This window comes from Hemiscyllium ocellatum, chromosome 2 (genome assembly GCF_020745735.1).
Source record: "Hemiscyllium ocellatum isolate sHemOce1 chromosome 2, sHemOce1.pat.X.cur, whole genome shotgun sequence".
Lineage (NCBI taxonomy): Eukaryota > Metazoa > Chordata > Chondrichthyes > Orectolobiformes > Hemiscylliidae > Hemiscyllium > Hemiscyllium ocellatum.
The window spans coordinates 83,578,153-83,605,602 of NC_083402.1; the positions used below are offsets into that span (position 1 = coordinate 83,578,153).

Genomic DNA, 27,450 nt, shown 5'->3' on the forward strand with positions numbered 1-27,450 from the left:
TCAGATATCCTGGTCACTAAAATTGCCTATTTCAGCCAGTCATGCTCTCAGTTGCCATGGTCCTGAACTCTTGAATTTCCTATCTAAACTTTCCAAAATGCTCCTTAAATCTACATCCTTGACTGAGCTTTTAGTACTGAAATGCCTTGGAATATTTTTCTGCATTCAGGGGCAGGCACTATACAAATACAGATTTTCAACAATGTTTTGTCCATCTTATTTCTCTGAAGTCCTGTCTTAATCCTGTGGCTATCTGTGTTTGCTGATTTGTTTAAGCACCTGCCTTGCTCTATAGTTCTATCTCACGTACATTCATCACAGCATTTTATGGTATTGGAATAAGCGTAAGCATCATTTGCGTTAGAGGGTAGATTAGATGTGAACAAGAAATGAATGGAAGTATAGTTAGAAATGAAAATAAAGAAAGAAAAATAAGCGGAAGAGTAAATGGAGAATACAGTTGACTGAAAAATAGTGATATGGACGGTTGGAATGCAAATAGTTTCAGTGCAAAAGTATTTAAGTAGAGGAAATGGATATTGAGCTAATCTGTGGCAGATCAGACTCCTTGGCAATTTATGGAAATGTGACTTTAAGATGATGGAACCAAGACAGTGTAAGAAACTGGAGATGAAACAGTGTGGACACGACATCCGAGAGGCAGACATGAGGTGGCGGTTTTAGGTCCCTACTTTCATTCTTTCATTCCTTGTCCTCTTATTTACCAGGAGCAATTTTCTAGGAAGTCCACTCGGTTAATAAAAAATGCAAACTTTCCCATACTGTTTCTGATTTATTATCCACTAGCATATCACTTGTGGCTTTGTCCAGAATTTTAAAAGAAATTTATTCTGAATGGAATTAAAAAGCTTAGACCATTTTCAAAATTTTATGAGGTCCCCTACCACAATTTGATTTAGATTTAATGTTTTTCTATTGTTTTGAGTCAGCAGTTAAAGTGTGATAAACTCATGTTTATTATAAATTGATCTCGCTGTATTCATTGAACAGTTGGATAATACACTTTAGTATCATGGGTTAGGAATTTGCACTATTTTGCAGAATTTTGACTTTTTTCAATGTTTTTCTGCTTCTCACCCATGGTTTCTGTTTTGAATATATGACGTTTTAAACATTTAAAAAATAACGCAGTCTCGCTCTGACCATCAGAAAGGGAACAGACTTGCTATTGATTCTAACACATTAATGTGTGTGCAGGGTGCCTCTTGGTTTCCTCTTCAATATGTCATTTGCTTTATCAGATGCAGATGAAAAGGAATCAAGCACTGTGGATGAGCATAGAAATGTGCAGCTTGCATGGGTAATTCTGTCCCCAGTAACCTCCAGATTTCCTGGAGGGAATGACTGATGAGAACTTCTTTCACACTGTTGTGTATCTTTGGCCTGAAGATTTTCCGCTGTTTTTATATTCATTCATGGGGTGAGGGTATTGCTGTCTTAGCCAGCATTTAAAGCCCTGCCCCTACATGCATTTAGAAAATGATGGTGAGCTGCCTTTTGAACTAGAGTCATAGAGATGCACAGCATGGACACAGACTCTTCGGTCCAACCCGTCCATGCCGACCAGATATCCCAATCCAACCTAGTCCCACCTGTCAGCACCCTCCAAACCCTTCCTATTCATATACCCATTCAAATGTTGCAATTGTACCAGCCTCCACCACTTCCTCTGGCAGCTCATTCCATACATGTACCGCCCTCTATGTGAAAAAGTTGCCGATCAGTCTCTTTAATATCTTTCCCCTCTCACCCTAAACCTATGCCCTCTAGTTCTGGACTCCCTGACCCCAGAGAAAAGACATTGTCTATTTATCCCTCATGATTTTGTAAACCTCTAGAAGGTCACCCCTCAGCCTCCGATGCTCCAGGGAAAACAGCCCCAGCCTGTTCAGCCTCTCCCTGTAGCTCAAATCCTCCAACCCTGACAACATCCTTGTAAATCTTTTCTGACCCCTTTCAAGTTTCACAACATCTTTCCGATAGGAAGGAGACCAGAATTGCACACAATATTCCAACAGTGGCCTAACCAATGTCCTGTACAGCCGCAACATGACCTCCCAACTCCTGTACTCCATACTCTGACCAATAAAAGAAAGCATACCAAATGCCTCCTTCACTATCCTATCTACCTGCGACTCCACTTTCCAGGAGCTATGAACTGCACTCCAAGGTCTCTTTGTTCAGCAACACTCCCTAGGACAGGGGTGGGGAACGTGTGGTCTTCTAGGCCATTGTGTGTGGCCTTTTGAATGAATCCAAATTTTGCAGAACAAATCTTTATACTTTTATTAATTTTTTTTGTCCTTTATGATTTTTATTTTAATCTTAAAATGAATGTATTTAAAATACCAGAGAGGAAAAGAAAATTAGTTAGATTTTGACAAAATAATGTGAATTTTGAAGATTATATTATTGAAGTTTCTTGGATGCGGCCTTATTAGATTACAACTAACATAATGCGGCCTTCCAACATGAAAAGGTTCCCCACCTCTGCCCTAGGACCTTACCATTAAGTGTATAAATCCTGGTAAGATTTGCCTTCCCAAAATGCAGCACTTTGCATTTGTCTGAATTAAACTCCATCTGCCACTTCTCAGCCCATTGGCCCATCTGGTCAGGATCGTGTTGTAATCTGAGGTAACCTTCTTCGCTGTCCACTACACCTCCAATTTTGGTGTTATCTGCAAACTAACTGTACCTCTTATGCTCGCATTCAAATCATTTATGTAAATGACAAAAAGTAAAGGACCCAGCACCGATCCTTGTGGCACTCCACTGGTCACAGGCCTCCAGGTTTGAAAAATAACCCTCCATCACCACCCTCTGTCTTCTACGTTTGAGCCATTTCTGTATTCAAATGGCTAGTTCTCCCTATATTCCATAACATCTAACCTTGCTAACCAGTCTCCCATGGGGATCCTTGTCGAACTCCTTATTGAAGTCCATATATTTAACATCTACCACTCTGCCCTCATCAATCCTCTTTGACAAATGTTGCAAAATGAACCAAAAATACAGTAAACGTTTTTATTAACTGGTACCATTGGGACCAGAAGTGTGCTGGTTGATCAAATATTCCAGAAATCAAGACATCCACGTAACCAATGTAATAGCACACACTAAGTCATAGAAAAATAATGCAGAGAATATGCACATTACTGTTATACTTTATGTACTGCATGTAATTATGTAATTTTGCCTTTAATAAAACTTAACAGCAGTGAGTTTTCTAACTTGCATCCTCAGACATCATGATAAAGTTTGATATTTGAGGATAAATTGACTCAAAATTGAATCAACTGTTGTTATTTTGTATGGCCAATAAATTGCACAAGTATATTTACATTGTGGTGAAAAAATTAAAAAGCTATGATAATTTCATAAATTTACATGTGAATATGTGCTATTTGAGGTATATATTTTTTGACAGTTTATTGAGTGTTGTTCCATAAGCTGCTGGTTAAAACAAACTTTGCTCTGTGTAGTTTATGAAATGTCAATTAGTTTGGACTTTGGCTGCCAACATAAGTTTGGAGCAATCAGATACAGTGAATCAGTCAGAGTCATAGAGCTGTACAGCATGGAAACAGACCCTTCAGTCCAACTCGACCATGCATTGCCAGCATTTGGGCTTAAGTACATCACAGCAATTTATTTTAGAAAGGGGTTTTGAAACAGTGTGGGGTTGCTAAATGACCTTTGGATATGACATCAGAGAGGAAGACATGAGGTGGCGGTTTTAGGTCTCTACTTTCACTCTTTCATTCCTTGTCCTCTTATTTACCAGGAGCAATTTTCTAGGAAGTCCACTCGATTAATAAAAAATGCAAACTTTCCCATACTGTTTCTGATTTATTACTCACTAGCATATCACTTGTGGCTTTGCCCAGAATTTTTAAATTCTGAATGGAATTAAAGAGCTTAGAACATTTAATGTAATAAACTTTTGAAGATGTATCAGTAAAGTTATAACACACAGTATGATACCGAACCACAGAGGAAATATTCAGTCAAATGACCAAAAGCTTGGTCAAAGCAATAGTGTTTACAGAATGACCCAAAGGAAGGCAGAGACTATGGTAGGTTTAGTGAGGGATTTCCAGAAGTTAGCGCTTTGGCAGCTGGAGGCATCACCATTAATGAAATGATTTAAATCAGAGATGCTCAAGAGATTGGAATTTTGAAGAATTCCAATATCTTGAAGGTTTTTGAAGTTGAAGTAGATAATAGAGATATGGAGTGGCATGGCCATTGAAGGCTTTTGGAAACAAGATGAGAATTCTAAAAAGGAATCATTGTTTAATAGGCAGACGATGTAGGTTAGTGAGCACAGACCTGAAAGATGAATGGGACTTTGTATGATAAGGATCTGTACGGTAGAGTTTTGGTTGATGCCATAAGAGCATGGTGTAAGGGACGGTGTAAGCTGTTCAGCCCCTCAACTCTGCTCCATCATCCAGTAGGATCATTGCTAATCTGACTTTCCTCATATTTATTTTCCTGCGACTTCCCCATAACTCTTAATCCCCATACTGATCAAGAATCTATCTATTTCAACAAATATGCACGAGGGATCTGCCTCCACAGCTTTGTGTGGTAAAGAGTTCCAAAGCCATGCAACCTTCTTAAAGAACAAATTCTTTCTTGTCTAAGTCTTAAATTAACCCCCTTTATTCAGAGACTATGCTCTACACTCTCCTCCCTCACCATTTTTTCCTGTGTTTGTAATGTGTTTGAGTTTGTAGACTTGCTGGCTACCATGTCACTGACTGCTGTTCATTCCACTGTACTTTTAAAATAAATTGACATTTTTCATGCTAGATAGAACAAGTGATATAGTGGGGTATGCTTCATAAATACACTGTCTTTATAATGCAGTAAACATTGTTGTCTTTATATTGATGAATGTTTGGCACACTCCCCAGTATATTCTGAAGTTTATAGAGTACTAGAAAAGAACAGCAGTTGCAACAAGCTTATAATTAATGTTAACTGATTATTTCTTTACAATTTTAATACTTAGAAACAATTTCAAATGCTTTATTTATTTTGAGAGTTGTACTAGAGAAAAACAATGTGCAGGATTATGGGGAGAATGGCACGAAATCATAATGCTGATCTGGAGAGCTGTTGCAAATGTGATGGGCAGAATGGCATCCTCCTCCATTCTGATATTTTTGAAAAAAAACTCTTAGTTTGCCATTACAACAGAAAAAAATGCGGCCATTCTAAATATATTAAATACATTGAAAAATTCAAAGAAATTGTACACATTGTACTTATTCAGCATCTGCCTTGCATAACAATGTCACTATTTTTTTTGAAGCTGAGACTTTCCATTATAAAATTATTTTAATAAATGTGTTAACGTACTCCAGTCAGTTCAGTTAATACATCAAACCATGTAATTCATTTTTTTCAAAATTCTTTTTGAATATATGAATTTCAAAACTTATTTTTCAGGATGGCAGTGCTGTAGGGGGGCTCATCTGGTGATGTAGGCCTTTTATCTTTTTTTCTTCTTTTTACTTTTTTTCTCTTTTCTCTTTGTTTTCTTTGCTTTTGAGATTGGAAAGTGGTAGGTGAAGGAGGAGGCCTTCTGTGGCAGTAGGAACTGCAGCAATACTAGGATGAGCAGGAACCCCTCCACTCTAACCAGTGGTCTCCTGGTGAGCAAGGAACACATCCCAGGCTAACGTCCCTGGTCCGGACTAGAAGACTAGGCTGAGACTCCAGGTCCACAGCAAGGCCCAGGTGCCTGAATAATAACAAAGGTGTTCTTGGCCCGGCATGGTGGTCTTCCTGTTTGGCAATCTCCCTGTGTAGTGGTATCCTGGCTCACAGGTGTTGTCCTGACGTGGAGATCTTGTCCTTATGTGGAGGTCTTCTTTGTCTTCGGTATCCAGATATTCAAATGGCTCAGCAGACAGTCTTGTCCAGGAGTGGTAGTCTCGGACTAGCATGTCTTCTTTGGTGGAACCTTCCAGCCTAGTATCCAGCTCGCTGTGGCAGTCTTGTCGTAGTTGCCTCTTCAGGATATTTCATCATTCCTAAATCTGCTTTCCCTGAGCCCAGGAGGCATTAACTGAACTGTGATGAAGGTCTCTTAATTTCACTTTTATTTTGTTATGTCAGACTTTTGTTATTTATGTAGGTGCTGTGATGGGGTGACTTACAAAAATTTTGCTTTATTTTTCTTATAAAAGTACATGTAGCACTTTACATCTCTTCACTGTTGTAAAATCTTCTTGCCTTTCACTATTACTTCCTCTGGCCTCTGCCTCAAACCCTTACTGTTCACCTTTAACTGCCCTCTCAATAGCTGTATTTTCAATTTTACTGTTGGTCATTTTTAACTTGTTTATCCTCTGTGTACGTTTTGCTTTAGTGGGAGGTGCCTAGGGACTTGACTTAATGCTATGGAAAACAAAATTGAAATTTCTTATGGAATGTGTTGGTACTGGATATTGAAATAGAGGCCTTTTTTGACCTCCGATTAAAAGGTTCTCTTGTTATTGTACAGAGATGGAGGCAAATTTGTTTTGCTGAACCAACAGCTTGAATTTACATCGTGTCTTTAATATAGAAACGTTTGATGAGCCATATATTAACATAAATAATATGACAAGGAAGGAGATATCAGTAGAGGTGACCAAAACTTATCTAAATTGTACATGAATAAGGTGTGAGAAATGAATGAGTGTAGAGAGAGAATTCCAGATTGTGGATACTCAGCTGAAGGTATGGTTACCAAGGTTAGTGTGAAAGGAAGGGAAACTGATAAATGGTCAAAGAAACAGAGTTTAGGAGGGGACGTAGACCTGGTGGAGGTTACAGAATTGTGAAGGGGTAGAGGATGAGAAGTTCAAATGCAGATAATGGGAAGCTGAAACAGACATTGGTTAGTCAGCTGAGGCAAGGGCAATGCATGAGAAGGATTTGATGGTGAAAGTACTCTTAGTACAAAAGTATTTTTGGAAAATAAATCATGCAGCTTGCTTCAACAGCAAAACTAAAGTAGTGTGTAGCATTTTATTTTTGTAACTATTACAGGTAATATCAGCATTTGTCATGCTGTTCCTCTTTTATTTCACAACAGTACACATGGCTAACACTAACGTCTACTAGAGACCCTCCTAAACAAAAACAAAGAAGAAAAACTGTGAAGTTGAGACATGGTTTGAAAGGAAAAGCTACTATTCGTATAGGTAATGATGTTTCTTTTGCAAATAATACATAAAGTATAACATTAATATGGAGAGTAATTATACAGAAGGATTTTTAGTCATTATACTTTTTAGTTCTGAGGAAGGGTCACCGGACCTGCAGCGTTAACTCTGATTTCTCTTCACTGATCCTGCCAGACCTGCTGAGCTTTTCCAGTAATTTCTATTTTTGTTGCTGATACAGCATCCCCAGTTCTTTCATTTTTTTTTGATAAGTCATTGTTGAGCACATTTAAACTGTGCTGTTGTCCAGTGACAGAGAGACACACAAGAATCTAGAAGGAAGTGTGTGTTTATGTGTATGTACATATGTACATGCATCAGGAGTGTATTAATCTCCTCAGGACTGCTGAAACCAAGTTTCGGAGACATTTGCTCTGAAATTTAAGTAATAGTGAATTTAGTTCGTACTTTATTTTGGAAATTTTGAAGAGAGATACCAGCTGATGAAAAAGCATCCAGTGAATATGCAGAAATTTCTCAAAAGAAAACTGGTTGCCGATATGCCAATGTGAGCAAGAAGTTTGTGTGGCGATAGTGGTAATAACGTGGCAGCACTGATACAGTCATCGATGTAGCGGAGGAAAAGGTGGGGGGTGGTGCCAGTGTAGTTGCGGAAGATGGACTGTTCCACATATCCTACAAAGAGGCAGGCATAGCTGGGGCCCATGCGGGTGCCCATGGCAACTCCTTTAGTTTGGAGGAAGTGGGAGGATTGAAAAGAGAAGTTATTCAGGGTGAGGACCAGTTCAGTCAGTCGAAGGAGGGTGTCAGTGGAAGGGTACTGGCCCCAAGGGATCCTTCCATATCCGCCACAAGTTCACCTGTACCTCCACACACATCATCTATTGCATCCGCTGCACCCGATGTGGCCTCCTCTATGTTGGTGAGACAGGCCGCTTACTTGCGGAACGCTTCAGAGAACACCTCTGGGCCGCCCGAACCAACCAACCCAATCACCCCGTGGCTCAACACTTTAACTCCCCCTCCCACTCCACCGAGGACATGCAGGTCCTTGGACTCCTCCACCGGCAGAACACAACTACACGACGGCTGGAGGAGGAGTGCCTCATCTTCCGCCTGGGAACCCTCCAACCACAAGGTATGAATTCAGATTTCTCCAGCTTCCTCATTTCCCCTCCCCCCACCTTGTCTCAGTCGGTTCCCTCAACTCAGCACCGCCCTCCTAACCTGCAATCCTCTTCCTGACCTCTCCGCCCCCACCCCACTCCGGCCTATCACCCTCACCTTGACCTCCTTCCACCTATCCCACCTCCATCGCCCCTCCCCCTAGTCCCTCCTCCCTACCTTTTATCTCAGCCGGCTTGGCTCTCTCTCTCTTATTCCTGATGAAGGGCTTATGCTCGAAACGTGAAGTCCATGTACACCACCTCAACTGTCCCACCCTCATCCACATACTTGGTCACCCCAAAAAACTCACTAAGGTTTGTGAGACATGACCTGCCCTTGATCAAACCATGTTGACTATCTCCAATCAAATTGTCACTTGCTAGATGATTATAAATCCTATCTCTTATAATCATTTCCAAAACTTTTCTTCTAACAGACGTAAGGCTCACAGGTCTGTAATTACACAGGTCATCTCTATGAACAAGGCCACAACATTTGCAATCCTCCAGTCCTCAAGTACTAAACCTGTAGACAATGACAACTCATAAAGATCAAGGCCAAAGGCTCCGCCATCTCCTCCCTAGCTTCTCAGAGAGTCCTTAGATAAATCCCATCCGGCCCAGGGTACTTATCTACTTTCACACCTTCTAGAATTGATAACACCTCCTTAACTAACCTCAATCCTTTCTAGTCTAGTAGCCTGTATCTCCGTCTTCTCGTCAACAATATTCTCCTTTTCCTGTGTGAAAACAAATGAGAAATATTCGCTTAGCACCTTTCCGATCTCCATAGGGTTTACACATAACTTCCCACTTCTGTCTTTGACTGGCCCTATTTCTACCCTAGTCATCCTTTTATTCCTCACATACATGTAGAAAGCTTTAGGGTTCTTTATTCTACCCGCTAAAGACTGCTCATGTCCACACCTTGCTCTTCTTAACTTTCTCTTTAAATCTTTCCTAGCTAATTTGTAACTCTCCATCGCCTCATCTGAACCATCTCATCTCAACGTCACATAAGCCTCTCTTTCCTGCTTAACAAGAGATACCATTGCTTTCGTCAACCATGGTTCCCTTACCTTCTCAGTTCCTCCCTAACTGACAGGGACATATCTATCAAGGACATGCAATATCTGTTCCCCAAACTAGCTCCACATTTCGATTGTTCCCATTCCCTACATTTTGCTACCCCATTCTATGCCTCCTAAGTCTTGACTAATTGCATTATAATTGCCCTTCCCCCATCTATAACTCCTGCCCTGTGACATGTACCTTACACTTTCCATCGCTAAACTGAACATAGTCGAATTATGGTCACTCTTTCCAAAGTGCTCACCTACCACTAATTCAAATACCTGGCCTGGTTCATTTCCAAGTACTAGATCCAGTGTGGCCTCGCCGCTTGTCGGCTCTTTGACATATTGTGTCAGGAAGCCGTTCTGCACACATTGGACAAAAACTGATCCATCCGATATACTATAGTTATAGCATTTCCAGTCAATGTTGGTGAAGTTAAAGTCCCCCATAATGTCCACCAGGATCACTACAGATGATCAGTAAAGTGATGGAAAGTATCATTAACAGTGCTATCAAGCAGCACTTGCTTAACAATAACCTGCTCACTGAGACTCAGCTTAGGATCCGCTAGGGGCACTCAACTCCTGACCTCACTATAGCCTTGGTTCAAACATGGACAAAAGAGTTGGATTCCTGAAGTGAAGTGAGAATAGCTGCCCTTGAAATCGAAGATGCATTTGACTGGGTGTCGCATCAAGGAGCCCAAGCAAAACTGGTAAAATTTTCCACTGGTTGGTATCTTACCTGGTGCATAGCAAGATGATTGCGATTGTTGGAGGTCTGTCATCCCAGTTCCAGACATCTCTGCAGGAGTTCGCCAGAGTAGTATCTGGGGCCCAACCGTTATTAACAGCTTCAACAATGATATTCCCTTCGTCACAAGATCTGAAACTGGTATGTTGCCGATGACTGTGTAACTTTCAGCACTGTTCACAATTTCTCAGATACTAAAGCTTTCCATGTCCAAATGCAGCATCACCTGGACAATATCCAGGCTTGGGCTGAAAAGTGGCAAGTAACATTATGTCACACAAATTTCAGGCAATTATCATCTCCAGTAAGAGACAATCAAATGATCACCCCTTGGCATGCAGTGGCATTACCATCACTGAATCCCCAATATCAACATCTTGGGAGTTAAGTTGACCAGAAACTGAAATGTATTATCCAAGTAAATATAGTTGTTAGAAGAGCAGGTGAGAGGCTAGGAATCCTACAGTGAGTGTCTCACCTCCTGACTCCCCTAAAGCCTGTCCACTACCTGCTTGGTTCAAGTGAGGAGTGTGATGGATGAGTGTCTCTCTAACAACATTCATTGGTATCTTACAGATGTTTTGCACATTACTGCACCCAGCACTGCAATATATTCAAAACAAATGCAACTTCTGATGCCTTTTATTTCCTGAAGCTGGCATTTAGCGTGTCACCTTTCAACTTTTCGTGGCAGAACCTTCCAACATCTCTATTTCTGTGGCACTCGTGTAGAGTAAATACTTCAGAGATCATCGCTGCACCAGTCTATTTGACAAAGAGAAGATTATTCTTGTGAATGACTGGTTCAGATTCTTCATTTGACCTAGTTTAAGTGCCTTACCTCTTAGTCTTGACTTCTCAAAGCACATCTCTTCAGCCAAGGTTTTAGTCGCGTCAATCCAATTTATAAAAAACATTATTTTCTTTATGCAATGTCTTGATGTTTTAAAGATGCAATATAATGCAAGTTTTACAGTGCTGAAGGTGCAAGAGTACACAAATACATTGTTCAACAGAAATTGCTGGAAAAACTCAGCAGGTCTAACAGCATTTGTGGAGAGAAAGCAGACTTAATGTTTTGAGGTTAGTGATCCTTCTTCAGATCGAGGGGTCAAGAATGTGCATATCGCGATATATGGCACTGAGTATGGATTCAGAATACAGCAACAGCAGCTGACTGAGAAGCATTGTACATTATGGAGATACTGGGTGGATTCAAAACCTGAAGAATGAAATTTAACTTGGAATCCATATGGAATGTGAGACTGAGAAATGTGATGTAGCTGTGGAAGTGAGTTTTGGTAAATACCTTGTCAAATATCAAGAGCAACAATGCAAATAATGGCAAGTGAATAAGAAAGTAGATTAGAACTGAAATCGTTTTGGAGAGAAGTTCAGAACATCTTCAAGGTGGGCATATGAGAAAGACAGATGGAAGTGAGTTAAACACTGAAAAGCAAATAACTGAGGATGCTGGAAATCAGAAACAAAGGCAAAATCAGAAATTGCTGAGAAAACTCAGGAAATTATTTTGCGGAAGAGTCCCTGGGCTTGCAACCTTAATTTGCTTTCTCTCCATGGAAGCTGCCAGACCTGTTTGTAAACTTCTCTTTGTTTTAAGGAAACAAGTTCCTTTTGTCTTTACCGAAGGGTCTGTTTCCATGCTGTACATCTCTATGACTATGACTCTATTGTTGGCTGCATTTTCCTGGACTGTACACAAAAATGTTTGAAATTCTGTCACACAAAAATATGTTAAAATATATAACTAAAATTATTGGTCTGTGGAAAGCCCAAATCAATGTGCATGCTAAATTTGGTTTCACTCTTATGTATGTTTGGACGTCTTTACTAGCTTTTATGCATCCAGAATTAATCAGCATATGAGTAGATGTAAGTTGATGCATGCTGTTTTTTCAGAGCTGAATGTTATTGAAATTATTTCTTTTTCTTTTAATGCTGCAGTTATATGGAAGTATTGTGGTAAGGAAATAGTATGTGGTGATAGTTGTTGCATTTGTGGTATTCTTTTCAATTAAATATTAGTGATTACAGTCTAGCAGTTGAATGCAATATTATTTCTTACAGTTACCTGTCAAACAATCGCATTTAGCAAAATTTCCTCCTTCATTGAACAATAATGTCCTGGCTACAGTGCAGTATGCAAGTTAAACCTATTGTGAATACTCAATAGCAAGGTGGTTCCCTTGACAGTTATAAGATCAGAAGTTTTCTTGTTTGCTGCTGCTTCTGCTGTTCTGAAGCTGAATTTTGTTTGTTTCTTTCCTGCCTGATTGATGACTATCAGAGAGTCTGTTAAGCGAGAACTCCAAATATGTATCTACGTGCTTGAGCAGAGGAATTGCCCAAAAGCTCAGAATTTAAATCCTCATAAAATCATTGGTGAGAATTTATTCTGTAGATAGACAGGTAGGTCTGCAAAGAACCTAGAGGATCTTTTCAGCATTTTATGCATGAATTATCTTTGTCTCTCTGAATTTGCTTTCTTATCTTATTCATATTTGATATAAGTATGAGATGACTATTGCCAGTTTATTTCATTCCAAATCCAGATGTAGCCTTCATTTGAAGAGTAATAGATTTACAATGTAAATAGGACTTTAAACTAAATAATTTGGGAGATGGGTTCAGTGCATGGAAAAATTAAAAAATCAAAGGTAAAGAAGAAGGTAGGATTGCAGGTTTGTGTTGGGGCTGATTGTTACCATAAAAGGTAGGGACAGAATTTGTGAATATGATATTGTACCAAGAAACCATAAAAGTACAGAGAAATTCAATAAGGGAACAAATTTAAACGTTTTTTATCTTAATGCATGAAGCATTTGAAGTAAGGTAGCACAAGTCGACGTAAATGGATATCTCATAGCCATTATGGAAACATGATTACAAAATTGGAAATGTAACATTCAAGGATAGTTAACTTTTGGAAAAGGTAGGAAGGTGGTTGGGTGGCATTATTAATAAATAATCAAATGAGGACAGTTGCAAGAGATGATCTTGGCTTGGATGATGTAGAGTTCACTTGGCCGAAGATAAAAAATCAGCAAGGGAGAAAAGCAGGAGTAGTGTTCAGTACTAAACTGTAGCCACTCTGTAGGAAAGGCTACAAATCAACAAATAATGTGAGCGTGTAAAAAGAACCGAACAATAATTATGGGTGACTTTAATCTTCATTTAGTTGAGTTACTCAAATCGGAAAGGGTAGCTTCAACAATGGAATCAAAGTGCATTAGGGATAGTTTCCAAGAGCAATAATCTGTGGAGCAACCAGGGAGCAGGCTATCTTACATCTGGTAATAGCTAAATCACGAAACCACTTTCTATGAATATTTTTCTATGAATTTAAATCTTATATTTCTTTTGGTTTAAATTTATAGTTGACAACAAATAGAGGAAAATACTTAATAAATATAGGAGAAAATAATGTTACGGACGAGGCCAGACCATTCAAAACATTGTTAAATGGGTAGTCCAGACCATAACTTTACAATTTGTTTCAGTGAGTGTACAACGAAAATTACCCAGACTAAGTTAGCAAGGTTGACTACCAGGTAAAACAGACAAAAAAAAGTATTCACAAAATTACACGATGAAACACAAAGAACAGTGGCATAGTGGCTCAGCAGTTAGCACTGCTGCCTCACAGCGCCAAGAACCTGGGTTCGATTCCCCTCCTTGTCTGTGTGAGTTTGCATATTTTCCCCATGTCTGCGTGAGTTTCCTTTGGATACTCCAGTTTCCTCCTACAGTCCAAAGCTGTGCAGGCCAGGTGAATTGACTGTGCTAAATTGCCCATATTGTTAAATGAAATAGTCAGGGGTAAGTATAGAGTAAAGGAATGGGTCTGGTTGGGTTACTATTCAGAGGGTGGTGTGGACTTGTTGAGCCATAGGGCCTGTTTCATACTGTAGGGAATCTTAAAAAAAAAAAGAACCTCTACAGAACTCCTTTTATCCAAACTAGACTTAATTATGCTGTTTTGAATACACAGAACAGTCCCAATAAAAAAACCTCCTTAGAAACCAGTATAAATGAATGGAACAGATGCTTACAGGTTGAAGTTAGAAGGGCACAGAGAGAGAGAGTTTGTTTACACACAGCTCACTGTTCAACTCCCAACTAGTTCTGGACTGAACTAAACTGCTCAGCCACAGAGCTGACCACTCCCCTTTCATTATGCAGGTCACTTCTAAAACATGACCACTTTGGCCTGAAGTCTCATCTGTTTACATCTAAACAAAAAGGCCTCTTAATACCCTTTAATCTCTGTACCAAACCAGACTAATTGACACCGAAAGCGGTTTATTACCCCTCTGAAAGAAACCAAGAACACAGTATCCTTGAGAAAAGGAACAGCTTTTAGAAAAAAAGAAACCAGCTTTGTGACGATAATATGTCAAAATTATATGATACATGGAGAAAGGTGCAAATTTGAAACACATTAACAACTGAATGGGCTTAAAATTTCACAACATAAAAAATCACAATTAAATCATCTTCAAAACTAGTAACACTTCCTTTCCTCTGTTGGTACAGAATCAGAATGCAGGATCAAACCTACAAAACATGTGGTCCCAGAATCAGAGCATGATATTTTAGTCCAATCTCCAATCTATCTGCCCTTTGAATTTAGCTCCCATTGGGAGTAAAGGAGTACTAATTCTTTAATGTGATTTGTTTACATAGTGACATTGCTTTGTTAGGCACGCCAGTAAAATTCGGTTGCTCGACAAATTGTAAATGTTATCTATCACTTTAGGTACAAAGACATTTACAGAGAATGGCAAGAAAACAGCTCCTAGTTCTTCAGATTTTAACCCAGAACCACTGCCACCAGGTTCAGAGGGGTATGTACCGTGGCGTACTGCTGCACGTGCTAACCGATTCAGGTAACTTTTTCAAAATGTGTCTTCATTTTTATGGTCTTTTTCTCGTTTGTATTAGATCCTCAAAACAAAATTCCTTGAGCTTTATCAGATTAGATGATGTTCCATATGTTTGTGGGTTTGGTTAGTGCTTTGTTGTGTAGACAATGGACAGTTCTCACGTTAGAGTCAAGATTTGAGTGGTGCTGGAAATGCATAGCAGGTCAGGCAGCATCTGAGCAGCAGGAAATTTGACATTTGGGGCAGGAGCCCTTCATCAGGAACGATGAAGGGTTCCTGCCCGAAACATCAGTTTTCCTGCTCTTCTGATGCTGCCTGACTTGCTGTGCATTTCCAGCACTACTCTAATCTTGACTCTAATTTCCAGCATCTGCAGTCTTCACTTTTGCCGAGTCCTCAAGTTAGATCAATGGAAATTAGATTTTTCTCATCTTTTATTTCTGTTCCTTTCAGTAGTCACCCCAATGATCTGGATCTTAAAAAAAAATCTTATACTCAATTTGAGATTCTTTGCTAAGACATCAGAGCTCTTGTCACTTTGGATAACTAGTATTAACACCGAGGACACTTGGGTTACCCAATTTGCCAGACATGCAACAATAAATTGCATTAATATTGTACTTTTTAATGTAGAAAAAACTTCCCAACACCTCTTAGCATTAAAATAAACTTAAACTAAAATAGTTAAAGTCCAAAAAAAAAATTAAGGGTACACAAATCATTATCCTAGAGTTGAGTTTTAATAGTGTCTACAAAAGATGTGGAGGGACAGAGGTTTAGGGAGAAGATTGGAGGGTGTGGGACCTGGATGACTGAAGACACAGCTGCTTAGTGGGTGGATAATGCATAAGGGACTAGAGTGGAATTCTGCAGAAAGTTGAATGTTGCATAACCATTCATGGAATTTGGATATTGCTGGCTGTACCAGCATTTGTTGCCCTTGAGAAGGTGATGGTGAGTTTCCATTAAGGAAGACACTGGAGTTATAAAGGAGAAAACCTGGAACCAAAGAATGACATAAAGAAAATAACACCCTTCCTTTGTAAATAAGACTGGACATACCAAATCCAATTACTAAAAGTTAAATGGAAAATTGATTATGGTAGAAGGAATATTTAAGAAGGAAAGGAGGTAGATGCTGAAACAACAATAGTAGTGCAAAGAGAATATATTCCTTCTAATGTAATAAGGGAGTGATTGCTCAGGACAGTCGTGAAAATTCTTTTTTGAATGTTGATGGAGAATCGGACCACTATGGGTTCTGAGTATTTCATCTCAAAAGGGTGAGATGGTTCTTTTTACTTTGAATCAGGGAGACATGGTTACAAGGAGATAAAAATTGAGAACTAAATATTCTGGGATATGTGACTTTTCGAAAGGATAGGCAGAAAGGAAAGAAAAGCATTTTTAGCATAGGATGGAATGAGTACAATAACAGGAAATGATCTTGGATCGGAAGATCTGGTACATGTATTGGTGGAGGTAAGGAATGGAAAAAGGGTGAAGACACTGGTAGGAATAGCCCATAGTCCCCCTGTTGGTGCTTATACAGTTGGACAGAGATAACATTAGGAAATAGAGAGTAAAAAATGGGAGTAGTCTAATCATACATAGATGACTGTAATCATCTTGAAAATTGGCATTGTCAGGTTGGTAGAGGTAGCCATCAGGAAGAATTTGTAACCGTCAGGAAGAAATCATAGAGTGTATTCAGGATAGTTTCCAAGAATAATATATTATGAATCTGACCAAGAGTTCAACTGTCTTAGGTCTAGTGATGTGTAATGAGGCGGATTTAGTAAGTGATGTCAGAGTAAATGATCCCTGAGTAAGTAGTGACCATAACATGGTAGAATTTACCATTCAGTTTGAGATGGAGGAGCTTGGATTAGAAATAAATGTGTTAAATTTAAATAAGGATGATTACAAATAAGTGAGGACATAACTAACTGGAGTGGAAGATGAGTTTAGCAGCAAAATGGTTGAGGAAAAATGGCAGGTGCTTAAGAGAATAATTCATCATTCACAAGAAAGCTATTTTTTAGTGAGAAGGATTCTAGGAAGTGGTTAACCAGAAGAATTAAGGATAGTATCATTTGGAAGAAAAACAAACATACAATATGGAAAAGATTTTCAGTCAGACAAGATTAGGCTAAAATCAAACAAAAGATAACCAAAAATAAATAAAGAGGGAAAAAGATAAACTTTGAGGGAAACCTTGCAAGTAATATCCAGACAGACAGCATGAACCTTTATAAATATATATAAAGGAACGCGGTTAGGCCTATACGCCCCTTAAAGAAGGAAACTGAGGAAATACTAGGGAACCAGCGAAGGGCAGAGAAAATGAATAAATACTTTGCATCACAGTAGAAGGCACTAATAACGTTCCAAAACAGCTAAATAATTAAGGGTTAAAAGGAGAAGGAGAACTCAATAGCATAGCTATCAAGAGAAAAAAATGTCCTGGAGAAACTCATTGGTAACCCTCCTGGACCTGATGGAATTTATCCTACAATATTAAAAGAAGTAGCTGCAGAGCTACTGGATGCACTGGTAGTAAGCTTCCAAGATGATCTAGAAGATTGGAATTTTGCCAATGCAGCACATGTATGTAAGAAAACAAAGAAGACCAGAACAGGTAACCATAAGTAACAGGCCAATTCCGTCAACTTGTCACTGACAAAATGTTAGAGTCTATTATTACAGAGGAGGAAGTGCTGGATATCTTGAAACGCATAAAGGTGGATAAATCCCCAGGACCTGATCAGGTGCATCCTAGAACTCTGTGGGAAGCTAAAGAAGTGATTGCTGGGCCTCTTGCTGTGAGATATTTGTATCATCGATAGTCACAGGTGAGATGCCAGAAGACTGGAGGTTGGCTAATGGGGTGCCACTGTTTAAGAAAGGCGGTAAGGACAAGCCAGGGAACTATAGACCAGTGAGCCTGATGTCGGTGATGGGCAAGATGTTGGAGGGAATCCTGAGGGACAGGATGTACACGTATTTGGAAAGGCAAGGACTGATTAGGGATAGTCAACATGGCTTTGTGCATGGGAAATCATGTCTCACAAATTGATTGAGTTTTTTGAAGAAATAACAAAGAGGATTGATGAGGGCAGAGCGGTAGATGTGATCTATATGGACTTCAATACGGCATTCGACAAAGTTCCCCATGGGAGATTGGTTAGCAAGGTTAGATCTCATTGAGTACAGGAAGAACTAGCCATTTGGATACAGAACTGGCTCAAAGGTAGAAGACAGAGGGTGGTGGTGAAGGGTTGTTTTTCAGACTGGAAGCCTATGACGAATGGAGTGCCACAAGGATTGGTGCTAGGTCTTCTACTTTATGTCATTCACATAAATGACTTAGATGTAAGCATAAGACGTACAGTTAGTAAGTTTGCAGATGACACTAAAATTGGAGGTGTAGTGGACAGCGAAGAAGGTTCCCTCAGATTACAACAGGATCTTGACCAGATGGACCAATGGGCTGAGAAGTGGCAGATGGAGTTTAATTCAAATAAATGTGAGGTGCTGCATTTTGGGAAAGTAAATCTTAGCAGGACATATACACTTAATGGTATGGTCCTAGGGAGTGTTGCTGAACAAAGAGACCTTGGAGTACGGTTCATAGCTCCCTGAAAGTTGAGGAGCAGGTAGATAGGATAGTGAAGACGTTTGGTATGCTTTCCTTTATTGGTCAGAGTATGAAGTACAGGAGATGGGGGTGGGGTCATGTTGTGGCTGTACAGGACATTGGTTAGGCCACTGTTGGAATATTGCATGCAATTCTGGTCTCCTTCCTATCGGAAAGGTGTGGTGAAACTTGAAAGGGTTCAGAAAATATTTACAAGGATGTTGCCAGGGTTGGAGGATTTGAGCTATAGGGAGAGGCTGAACAGGCTGGGGCTGTTTTCCCTGGAGTGTCAGAGGCTGAGGGGTGACCTTATAGAGGATTACAAAATTATGAAGGTATGGATAGGATAAATAGACAAAGTCTTTTCCCTGGGATGGGAGAAGTCCAGAACTAGAGGCCATAGGTTTAGGGTGAGAGGGGAAAGATATAAAAGAGACCTAAGGGGCAACCTTTTCACACAGAGGGTGGTATGTGTATGGAATGAGCTGCCAGAGGAAGTGCTGGAGGCTGGTACAATTGCAACATTGAAGAGGCATTTGGATGGGTATATGAATAGGTAGGGTTTAGAGGGATATTGGCTGGGTGCTGGCAGGTGGGACTAGATTGGGTTGGGATATCTGGTCGGCATGGACGTGTTGAACTGAAGGGTCTGTTTCCATGCTCTACATCTCTATGACTTTATGACTCTATATAGGATGTAATAGCAAGTCATTCAGAAACACATAGGATCAAGCAGATTCAGCATGGCCCCATGAGGGGGAAATCATGCTTGACAAAAATATTAGAATTCTTTGAGGAGGTATCAAGCAGGATAGATGAAGGGAATTTGTACGCATAATTGGATTTTTAGAAGGCATTCAAAATGTTCTGTATGTTAGGCTATCTAATGAGTGGCCATGTGTTGAAGGCAGTGCATGACCATGGATAGAGAATTGGCTTCCAATAGAAGACAGAGTTGTGCTAAAGCGGGCGTTTTCAGGTGGCCAACATGTAACTAGTTGAATGGGACATGAATCAGTGCTTGGCCCGCAATTATTTACAATATATGTTCACGAATTTAATGATGGAAATGAATGTATTAATGCCAGGTTTGCAGATGACACCAAGATGGGTCAGATGACACCAAATGTAATATGGGAAAATATGAGTTTATGTAGTTTAGTAGGAAGAATAGAAGAGCTGAGTATTGTTTAAATGGAGAAAAACTGCAGAAAGCTGCAGATCAGCAGGATTTGGAGTCCTTGTGCATGAATCACAAAAATGTAGCATCCAAATTCACTGGGTAATAGAAAAGGCAAATAGATTGTTGGCATTTGTTTCAAAGGGAATGGAGTATAAAAATTGGGAGATCTTTCTAAAACTGTACAAGGCACTGCTCAGATCACAGTTAGAATACTGTGAGCAGGTTTGGTTCCCTCCGCCCCTTATCTAAAGAAAGATGATGTGACGTTGGAAGCAGTCCAGAGAAAGTTCACTAGGTTGACCCCTGTTGTGGAGGGATTTTCTTACGAAGAGATGTTGAGAAGATTGAGCTTGTAATCAAGGAATTTAAAAGAATGAGGGGAGACCTTAGTGGAACATGCAAGATTATTACAGGCTTGACAGGTTGGGAGTGGAAAGGTTGTTCCCCCTTGCAGGAGAGTCTAGGACCAGAGGGCATAATCTCAAGATAAGCATTGAACACTTAAGACAGAGATGAGATGGAACTTTTTCTTTCAGAGGATGGTGAAGCTGAGAAATTTGTTACCTCAAAGGACTGCCAAGGCTGCGTTAATAAGTATATTCAAGGCTGACATAGACAGATTTCTACTCATTAAGGAAATTGAGAGTTATGGGATTAGGCAAGTAAATGGAGTTGAAGATTATCAGATCAACCATGATCTCATTGAATGGCAAAGCAGACTCAATGGGCTGATTGGCCTACTTCTGCTACTACATCTTATGGCCATAATCACGTCTGATTATACAGGGTTGGAATAAAGAGTGACTTGGTAAATAAAGACTTTAAGTGGGAGTAGTGAAATCAATTCCTACAAATGAAATTGAAGTTTTTGGGAAGGAAATGACCTGAAGAGGTCAAAAATTGTGTTCTACATTCTTCAGTGAGTCTAATCAGCGGAAGTAACAGAAATGAAATGTTCTAAGTGGGGCATTCTGAGTTCTTTCCTGACTTGTGACATGATCCGAACCCCATTGAATTAGATAGGAAGAAAAGTAACCTATGAAACAGGAAGATGACTTGGTAATTCAGTTATTGGATACAGTTTTTGAAAATATAAATAAGAAGTATCAAGGTGAAGAAAACAAGGTTGATGCCTTTAGTCCATCTTTCTTCAGTAGAAATGTAACAAATAGATTCAGTATTAGAGAGATTATACCAAACATCCTGCTTTTACTTAAATAACAAAGTTTTCGTGTGGAAATGTACACCACTTCAAATACCAGCTAATGAGGAATGGGAATTGTTCCATCAACTGGTCTTTCCATCTGTGTATTGTAATGGAATTTTACAAGTGGATTTGTTACTACGGCTGTAGTACTTGTTCACATACTGAGAAATCGTTGTGATTCATATTACTATGTCAGACACATTATCATATTATCAAAGCTTACCATTGAAGTTTATCTAGTATTAAGCAGTTGTGTTTTGAATTATGTCACAACATGTATTTCCAGCTATTAAGAAAGTTATTTTGCAGATGAAGGAAATATATACAGTCCTACTAAAATGTACAAACTTTAAGGATTCATGATTACCACCTGGCCTGCATTTAGTTAGCTGATCTCATTAGGATCAACACTTCTTCATGTTTTAATGTTAACCACAGCATTTTGCAAAAGGATCATTGTCAAATAATTACTGCAAATATACACACCTCTGCATATCAGATAGGAGTACTTGGTGACAGCTCATTGGCTTTAATATTTGATTTCTAGGCTTTTTCCTTTAAAAAAAGTACTGGTTGATTAAGTAGGACATGCTAACTTGCTAGTCTCCATGGCTGAAAGAACTGGTTTTAGAAGAGATGTAGATGATTTGCTGTTGATTAGTTAATTTGAAATTGGTGTGTTAAGTAAATTTGGTTACAGGATTAGTAATTGATGGTATTGATCTTATTATTAACAGGAATTTTCACCTAGACTCGTCACACCAAAATAGGGATGTACAGGTAAAGATATCATGGTAAATCATAGCAGTTCTTGTTTTTTAACTGTTTTAAAGCTGCTATTGTGTTCCAAATCCAGATGAAACTGAACAAAACTGACTACACAAACAGAATGTTGCAACTCATAGGTATGATACCACTGAAGCATATATATTTGTGTAATTGCTATTTTGCATTTACAAATGATCAATGTATAAAGTACTTTCCAATTGCAATGTATAGCATTCTGTAGAGAAAATTTGTAGCTCAGGTTGAGGTTCTGGATGTAGGTTTGCTTGCTGAGTCGGAAGATTTGTTTTCAGATGTTTCGTCATCATAATAGGTAACATCTTAAGTGGGGTTCTGAATGAAGCAGTGGTGGTGTAGCCCGCTTTCTATTTTTCTGCTTGAGTTTCCTGTGGTAACATCATTTCCTATGGTGATGTCATTGCCTGTTTTTTTTCAGGGGGTGGTGAATGGGATCTGAGTCAATGTGCTTGTTGAAAGAGTTCCGATTGGAATGCCATGCTTCCTTAACCATTACTATCAAGTTAGGGAACCATCCTTGGTTCAATAGAGAGCGCAGGAGGGAATGCCTGAGCAGCACCAGACATGCTTATAAATGAGGTATCAACCTAGTGAAACTACCAAACAGGACTACTTGCATACCAAACAGCATAAACAGCAAATGATAGGCAGAGCTAAGCGATCCCGCAACCAATGGATCAGAGCTAAACTCTGCAGTCCTGCCACATCCAGTTGTGAATCGTAGTGGACAATTGAACAATTCACTGGAGGAAACCTCACAAATATCCTTACATACAGATGAAGAAGGACTCCACTTTGACTGGGACAACACATCCATTCTAGGACAAGACAAACAGACACGTGCACGGGAGTTCCTAGAAGCTTGGCATTCCAACTGGAACTCTATCAACAAACACATTGACTTGGATCCCATTTACCGCCCCTAAGAGAAAGAACAGGAAATGATGTCACCACAGGAGACTCAAACATATAAATAGAAAGCAGGCTACACCACCAGTGTTTCATTCGGAAGCTCATTGAAGATGTTACCTAGTATAGTGATATAACGTCTGAAAATGAACCTTCCAGCTCAGCAAGCAAACCTATATCCAGGTAATGTTTGACTTCAACAAGTTTCTAATTAGAATCACCAGAGATATGAAACCAAATAAGTTGTTGAAGCTGCAGGCTGACAAGTCCTGATGGGCTTCATCCTAGAGTCTCAAAGCAAGTGGTTAGTGAGATAGTTGACACATTGTTTGTTTTTAATTTTCTGAAACTCCCTTGATTAGGGGAAAGTCCAATTAGATTGTATAATAACAAATATAACTCATTTATTCAGAAAGCAGGAAACTATAGGGTAGTTAGCCAGGCATCATTGGGATGCTATTAGAAGGATTAAACATGTTGTAGAAGATAGTCAGGCAGAGCCACTGTGGTTTTGTGAAAGGGAAATCATCTTCAACCAATCTATTGGAGTTCCTTGAGAAAGGAACACTTGATATCGATAAAGGGAAGTACTTCAGTTAGATTTCCAGAAAGCATTTGATAAAGCGCCACAAAAAACAAAAGAACAAATAAAACTGTGGCTCTTTACTTCTTCCTTGTACACCAATCTAATAAGTCCCTATCCAGCATCATGATCTTCTACATAATGAAAATCTTGTCTTTAAAATCCTATTGTTTCACCCAATAAAAGATATTGCTTTGGAAACCTGAGTGGGTCTCGGTTGTGTCTTTTTTTTGTATGATAAGTTAGCATGATTTGTTCCAGCCTTACTTGCATGCTTTCCAGAATCATTTTGTTGTTATATTGGTGACTGTCAACCCTGTTTTCTGCTTTTGTAATTAACATTGCTTGAGATTTCAACTCTCACCCTTTTTTTCATTTACATGTTGTATTTCCTTTCCTTCCTTAGCTGTCTATCCCCAGAAATTGATTTTTCGTATTTATATAATGTCAATTGACTACCTGTCACAACTGCATTTTTATTTTGTTTGTTCATGGGATGAGGATGTTACTGACTGTAGGTCAAAAAGGTTTGTGCATGTCTAATGGCCCTTAAGATAGTAATAGCCTTCTTGGACTGCTGCAGCTCATGAAGAGTAGGCACTGTTGTTAAGAAGAGTATTGTAAGGTATTGGCTCAGTGATAATTAAGGAGCAGTGATAAAGTTTCAGGTTAGGATGCTGTGTGCCTTGTAGGGGAACTTGCAGCTGCTGCTGTTCCCATGTATCCATTGCTGCCTTTAAAGATAGTAGAAGGTTGGGGGTTTTGAAGGTGCTGTTGAAAAACTGCAGTGAGTTGCTGCAGTACACCTTGCAGAGGATGCATACGTTCTACACAGAAAGATTTATAATTCTTTCCATCCTCCTTCCAACTTTCTCCGCTCAGTTCATCATCTTTCACACAAGAATTTTTAAATGTCCTTTCCAGAGGCAAAAGGACATTCCTCTTTGTCTCACCTATCACCCAGTTTTTTACCATCTCAATCTCTGCCTGATCACCAAATGCATCTTCCCCTCCCATTCAACGATCCAAAGGGACCACTTTCTCAATGGCACTTAATACCTGCTTTGCTGTCCAGCCTCCAATGAAAGTAACAGAACTGGTATACTAACTGACTTTGCTGGCGAGACTGCAATTTACACTCATTCCTAATTAATATGCTATCTTTCCAGTTTCTTTTTCTTCTATTTGGCTTGATTTTCTTCTGTATTATTCATGTTGGGTGAATCACATACTTTTTCTTTCGTCACTTTAACCTCTATTCAAAAGGAAGGTTAGTTTTCATTGTTTCACTTTTACATATCTAGTCATTATTTTAATTATTGGTTTGATTATGACAGGGTAAATATGATCCATTATCTTGCCAGCGTTTCCACTTGTTGCTCATCTTCTTTGATCTTGTGTTTACTAAAATGTTTGCCTTTGTACTAGGAAAAAACAGCATGACATAACTTGAGTCAGGTATAATCACAGTACATTTCACTTTGTCTTTAACATTACTTAATTGCAACCTTGGCTATTAAAAGCCAACAAAGAGAATCTTTGTTGATTTGGAATGGATTTGATTGAAGGTTAGAGGGATGGTTGTGTTTATAACTGTTGTATTACACTGTATCATAATTTGACATTTCTTAAAGCAGAATTTGTTCCCTCACCTTTCCCACTTATTAGGCTGAAATGAAGTGCTGAAGCAAAAAGTTTGAAAGTTTAAAATGTTTGTACAGATATATGTAGTTTTTCTATATCAATTAATATTTCATAATGAGATGGGTGATATGGTAAATGAACAATGTCACCATTTTACTTTTGTTACCTGAAAAAAAATTGTTCTAAATAAAAATCAGAATTTAGGTCCTCCACCATTATCACCTGTATTTTAGTGATGTATTATAGAAATAATTACTTCCAGTAAAATGAATGTTTAGTTTTGATTGCAGGCAAGTAATCCAGTGAAGATCACATTGGAGAGTGGATCATCTTCAGAAACTGAAGCGGTGATCTGTACTTCTAAAGCAGAAATGCAGATGAATGATATGGAAAATTCATACGAGACGTACAAAACCAAGCAGTATAAACAATTAAAGGTAATACTGCATGTGAAAATGAGAATGTGAGAATTAATGTATTTAAGCATACATTTCCTATTTTAGATATTCAAATTACTTATTTTTATATTGAATACAAGAAAAATATTTACCAAACTGTCATTTATATAATGTAGAGCTTTGATAATGCCTTTCAATAACAAACTAAAATTTGGAACCCAGCATATTTATAGATTAAGAGACCAATTTTGCAGCTCTTAAACATTAACACAGATATTTGCTACTATAATTGTTGTGAAGAGTAAGCCCACTGAATAACTTGGATGCTTTGTGTGTCTATTTTAAATCTTTTAGTTGTATTAAATACATCAAATTAGGATATTAAAGTCAAATAAGTTTAGCCTGTGTATAAGTTAAGGACTATGTAAATTAAACAAATGTAGGATCGTACAACTAAAGTGACTGAGATACAGTGGGTGTCTCTTAAGTACAAATGAGTTGTCTACCCTTCTTAGTACACATATGCTTTGAAGGTGTCGGCCCATATTATGTGTCTTCGATATCGACCTGTAAGGCAACCCAAGCATTCCATCTTACTGTTTGAATTCTCACCTTCCATTGATGTCTTCGAAACAAAATCATGTAGTCTCAACTGATGGACTTTAATATCTGTAATCATACATTCCTTGAACTTTATAAACTTGATCAATAACGAGCTCTTTAGCTTGGCAAGAATCCATTTCTGTTGTCTAATACTTTTACAGGTGGAACTAAAAGAGTGTCGACTAAGACTGGAAGAAGAAATTAGAGCACGGACAAAGGCTGATGCTCGTTTGATGGAGGTAATGATGAACCAAGGTGCTTTTTTTCTGTATTATTCTGTCATCCTGTTGTATGCCTTGCAATTAATTTATGTTCATCTTGTTGAATGAGAATTTGGAATTTGATTTTTGCCTTAATTACTAAATCATTAATTGGCCTTGCAAAACTGTGTATCGATATTTTTAATCAACTTGCTACAGATGTGCAACATTACACACCTCTGCAACAGGTGGAACTTGAACTCAGGCCTTCTGATTTGGAGGTAGGTAGACTACCACTGCCAGAGAACCCCAAGATGAGAATTATAGTCAGCAGGGCTTGATCCAGGTGATACAGCAAATTAATTTTAAATCCATGGCCTTAATTTACTTAGTCATGACTACCAAAACTATATGGAAGAGAAAGTGAGGACTGCACATGCTGGAGATCAGAGCTGAAAATGTGTTGCTGGAAAAACGCAGCAGATCAGGCAGCGTCCTGATGCTGCCTGACCTAGTGAGCTTTTCCAGCAACACATTTTCAGCTACCAAAACATCTATATAAATAATGAATGAACATTGTGAGCAGGTGAAGTTTACCAAAATTGGCTGCAGCTTCTCCATTTGTAGCATGGTGCCTTCATATTGCCTCACATTTCATAGAGCCTGAACTGTGAGATGAACCCTGTTCAACTCATCCAAGCAGAATCAAGCGACAATTGTAGGAGTGTCTTCATAATATTCAGAACACAGTTGCATGTGTCTTATTAGTATTCAGTCTATAGTTCAGATTTTTAATTTCATTTCTTTGTATTTGAATCTAAAAAGTGTCATATTATTACTTAATTTTATTTGGAAACTAATGAAACTTACTTTACAATTCTCAGCAATAGTTTTTTTCTGTCCATATGTCCAGGATTGTATCACTGTTACTCCATACTGACAATGACAATCAGACTAGAAGACTGAAGTTTGTCAATTGGATGCTAAAATCAGTTATACTTCCTCAGCTGCTTGAGGAAGATTGCTCTTCACATTTATTTGATTGTACTTTTATGTCTTCATTTTAAATATTATTTGCAAAATTTACATATGTGAACAAATCACAACATGTAAAAAATTGTATTACCAGACTCATGGTTATAATGGAGAAAGTGAGGACTGCAGA

At 38.8% G+C, this 27,450-nt stretch overlaps 1 protein-coding gene across 1 annotated transcript in view; it reads left to right on the forward strand.

The window, feature by feature from the left end:
* Nucleotides 1-27,450, forward strand: part of cep78 (centrosomal protein 78) — an 85,105-nt gene that overhangs the window by 46,390 nt on the left and 11,265 nt on the right. Inside the window, exons 9-13 of the mRNA XM_060845090.1 lie at nucleotides 7,121-7,229; nucleotides 14,988-15,117; nucleotides 21,882-21,924; nucleotides 25,375-25,521; nucleotides 26,247-26,324. Coding sequence (XP_060701073.1) covers nucleotides 7,121-7,229; nucleotides 14,988-15,117; nucleotides 21,882-21,924; nucleotides 25,375-25,521; nucleotides 26,247-26,324 — 507 coding nt within the window. The remainder of the gene's footprint in view (nucleotides 1-7,120; nucleotides 7,230-14,987; nucleotides 15,118-21,881; nucleotides 21,925-25,374; nucleotides 25,522-26,246; nucleotides 26,325-27,450) is intronic.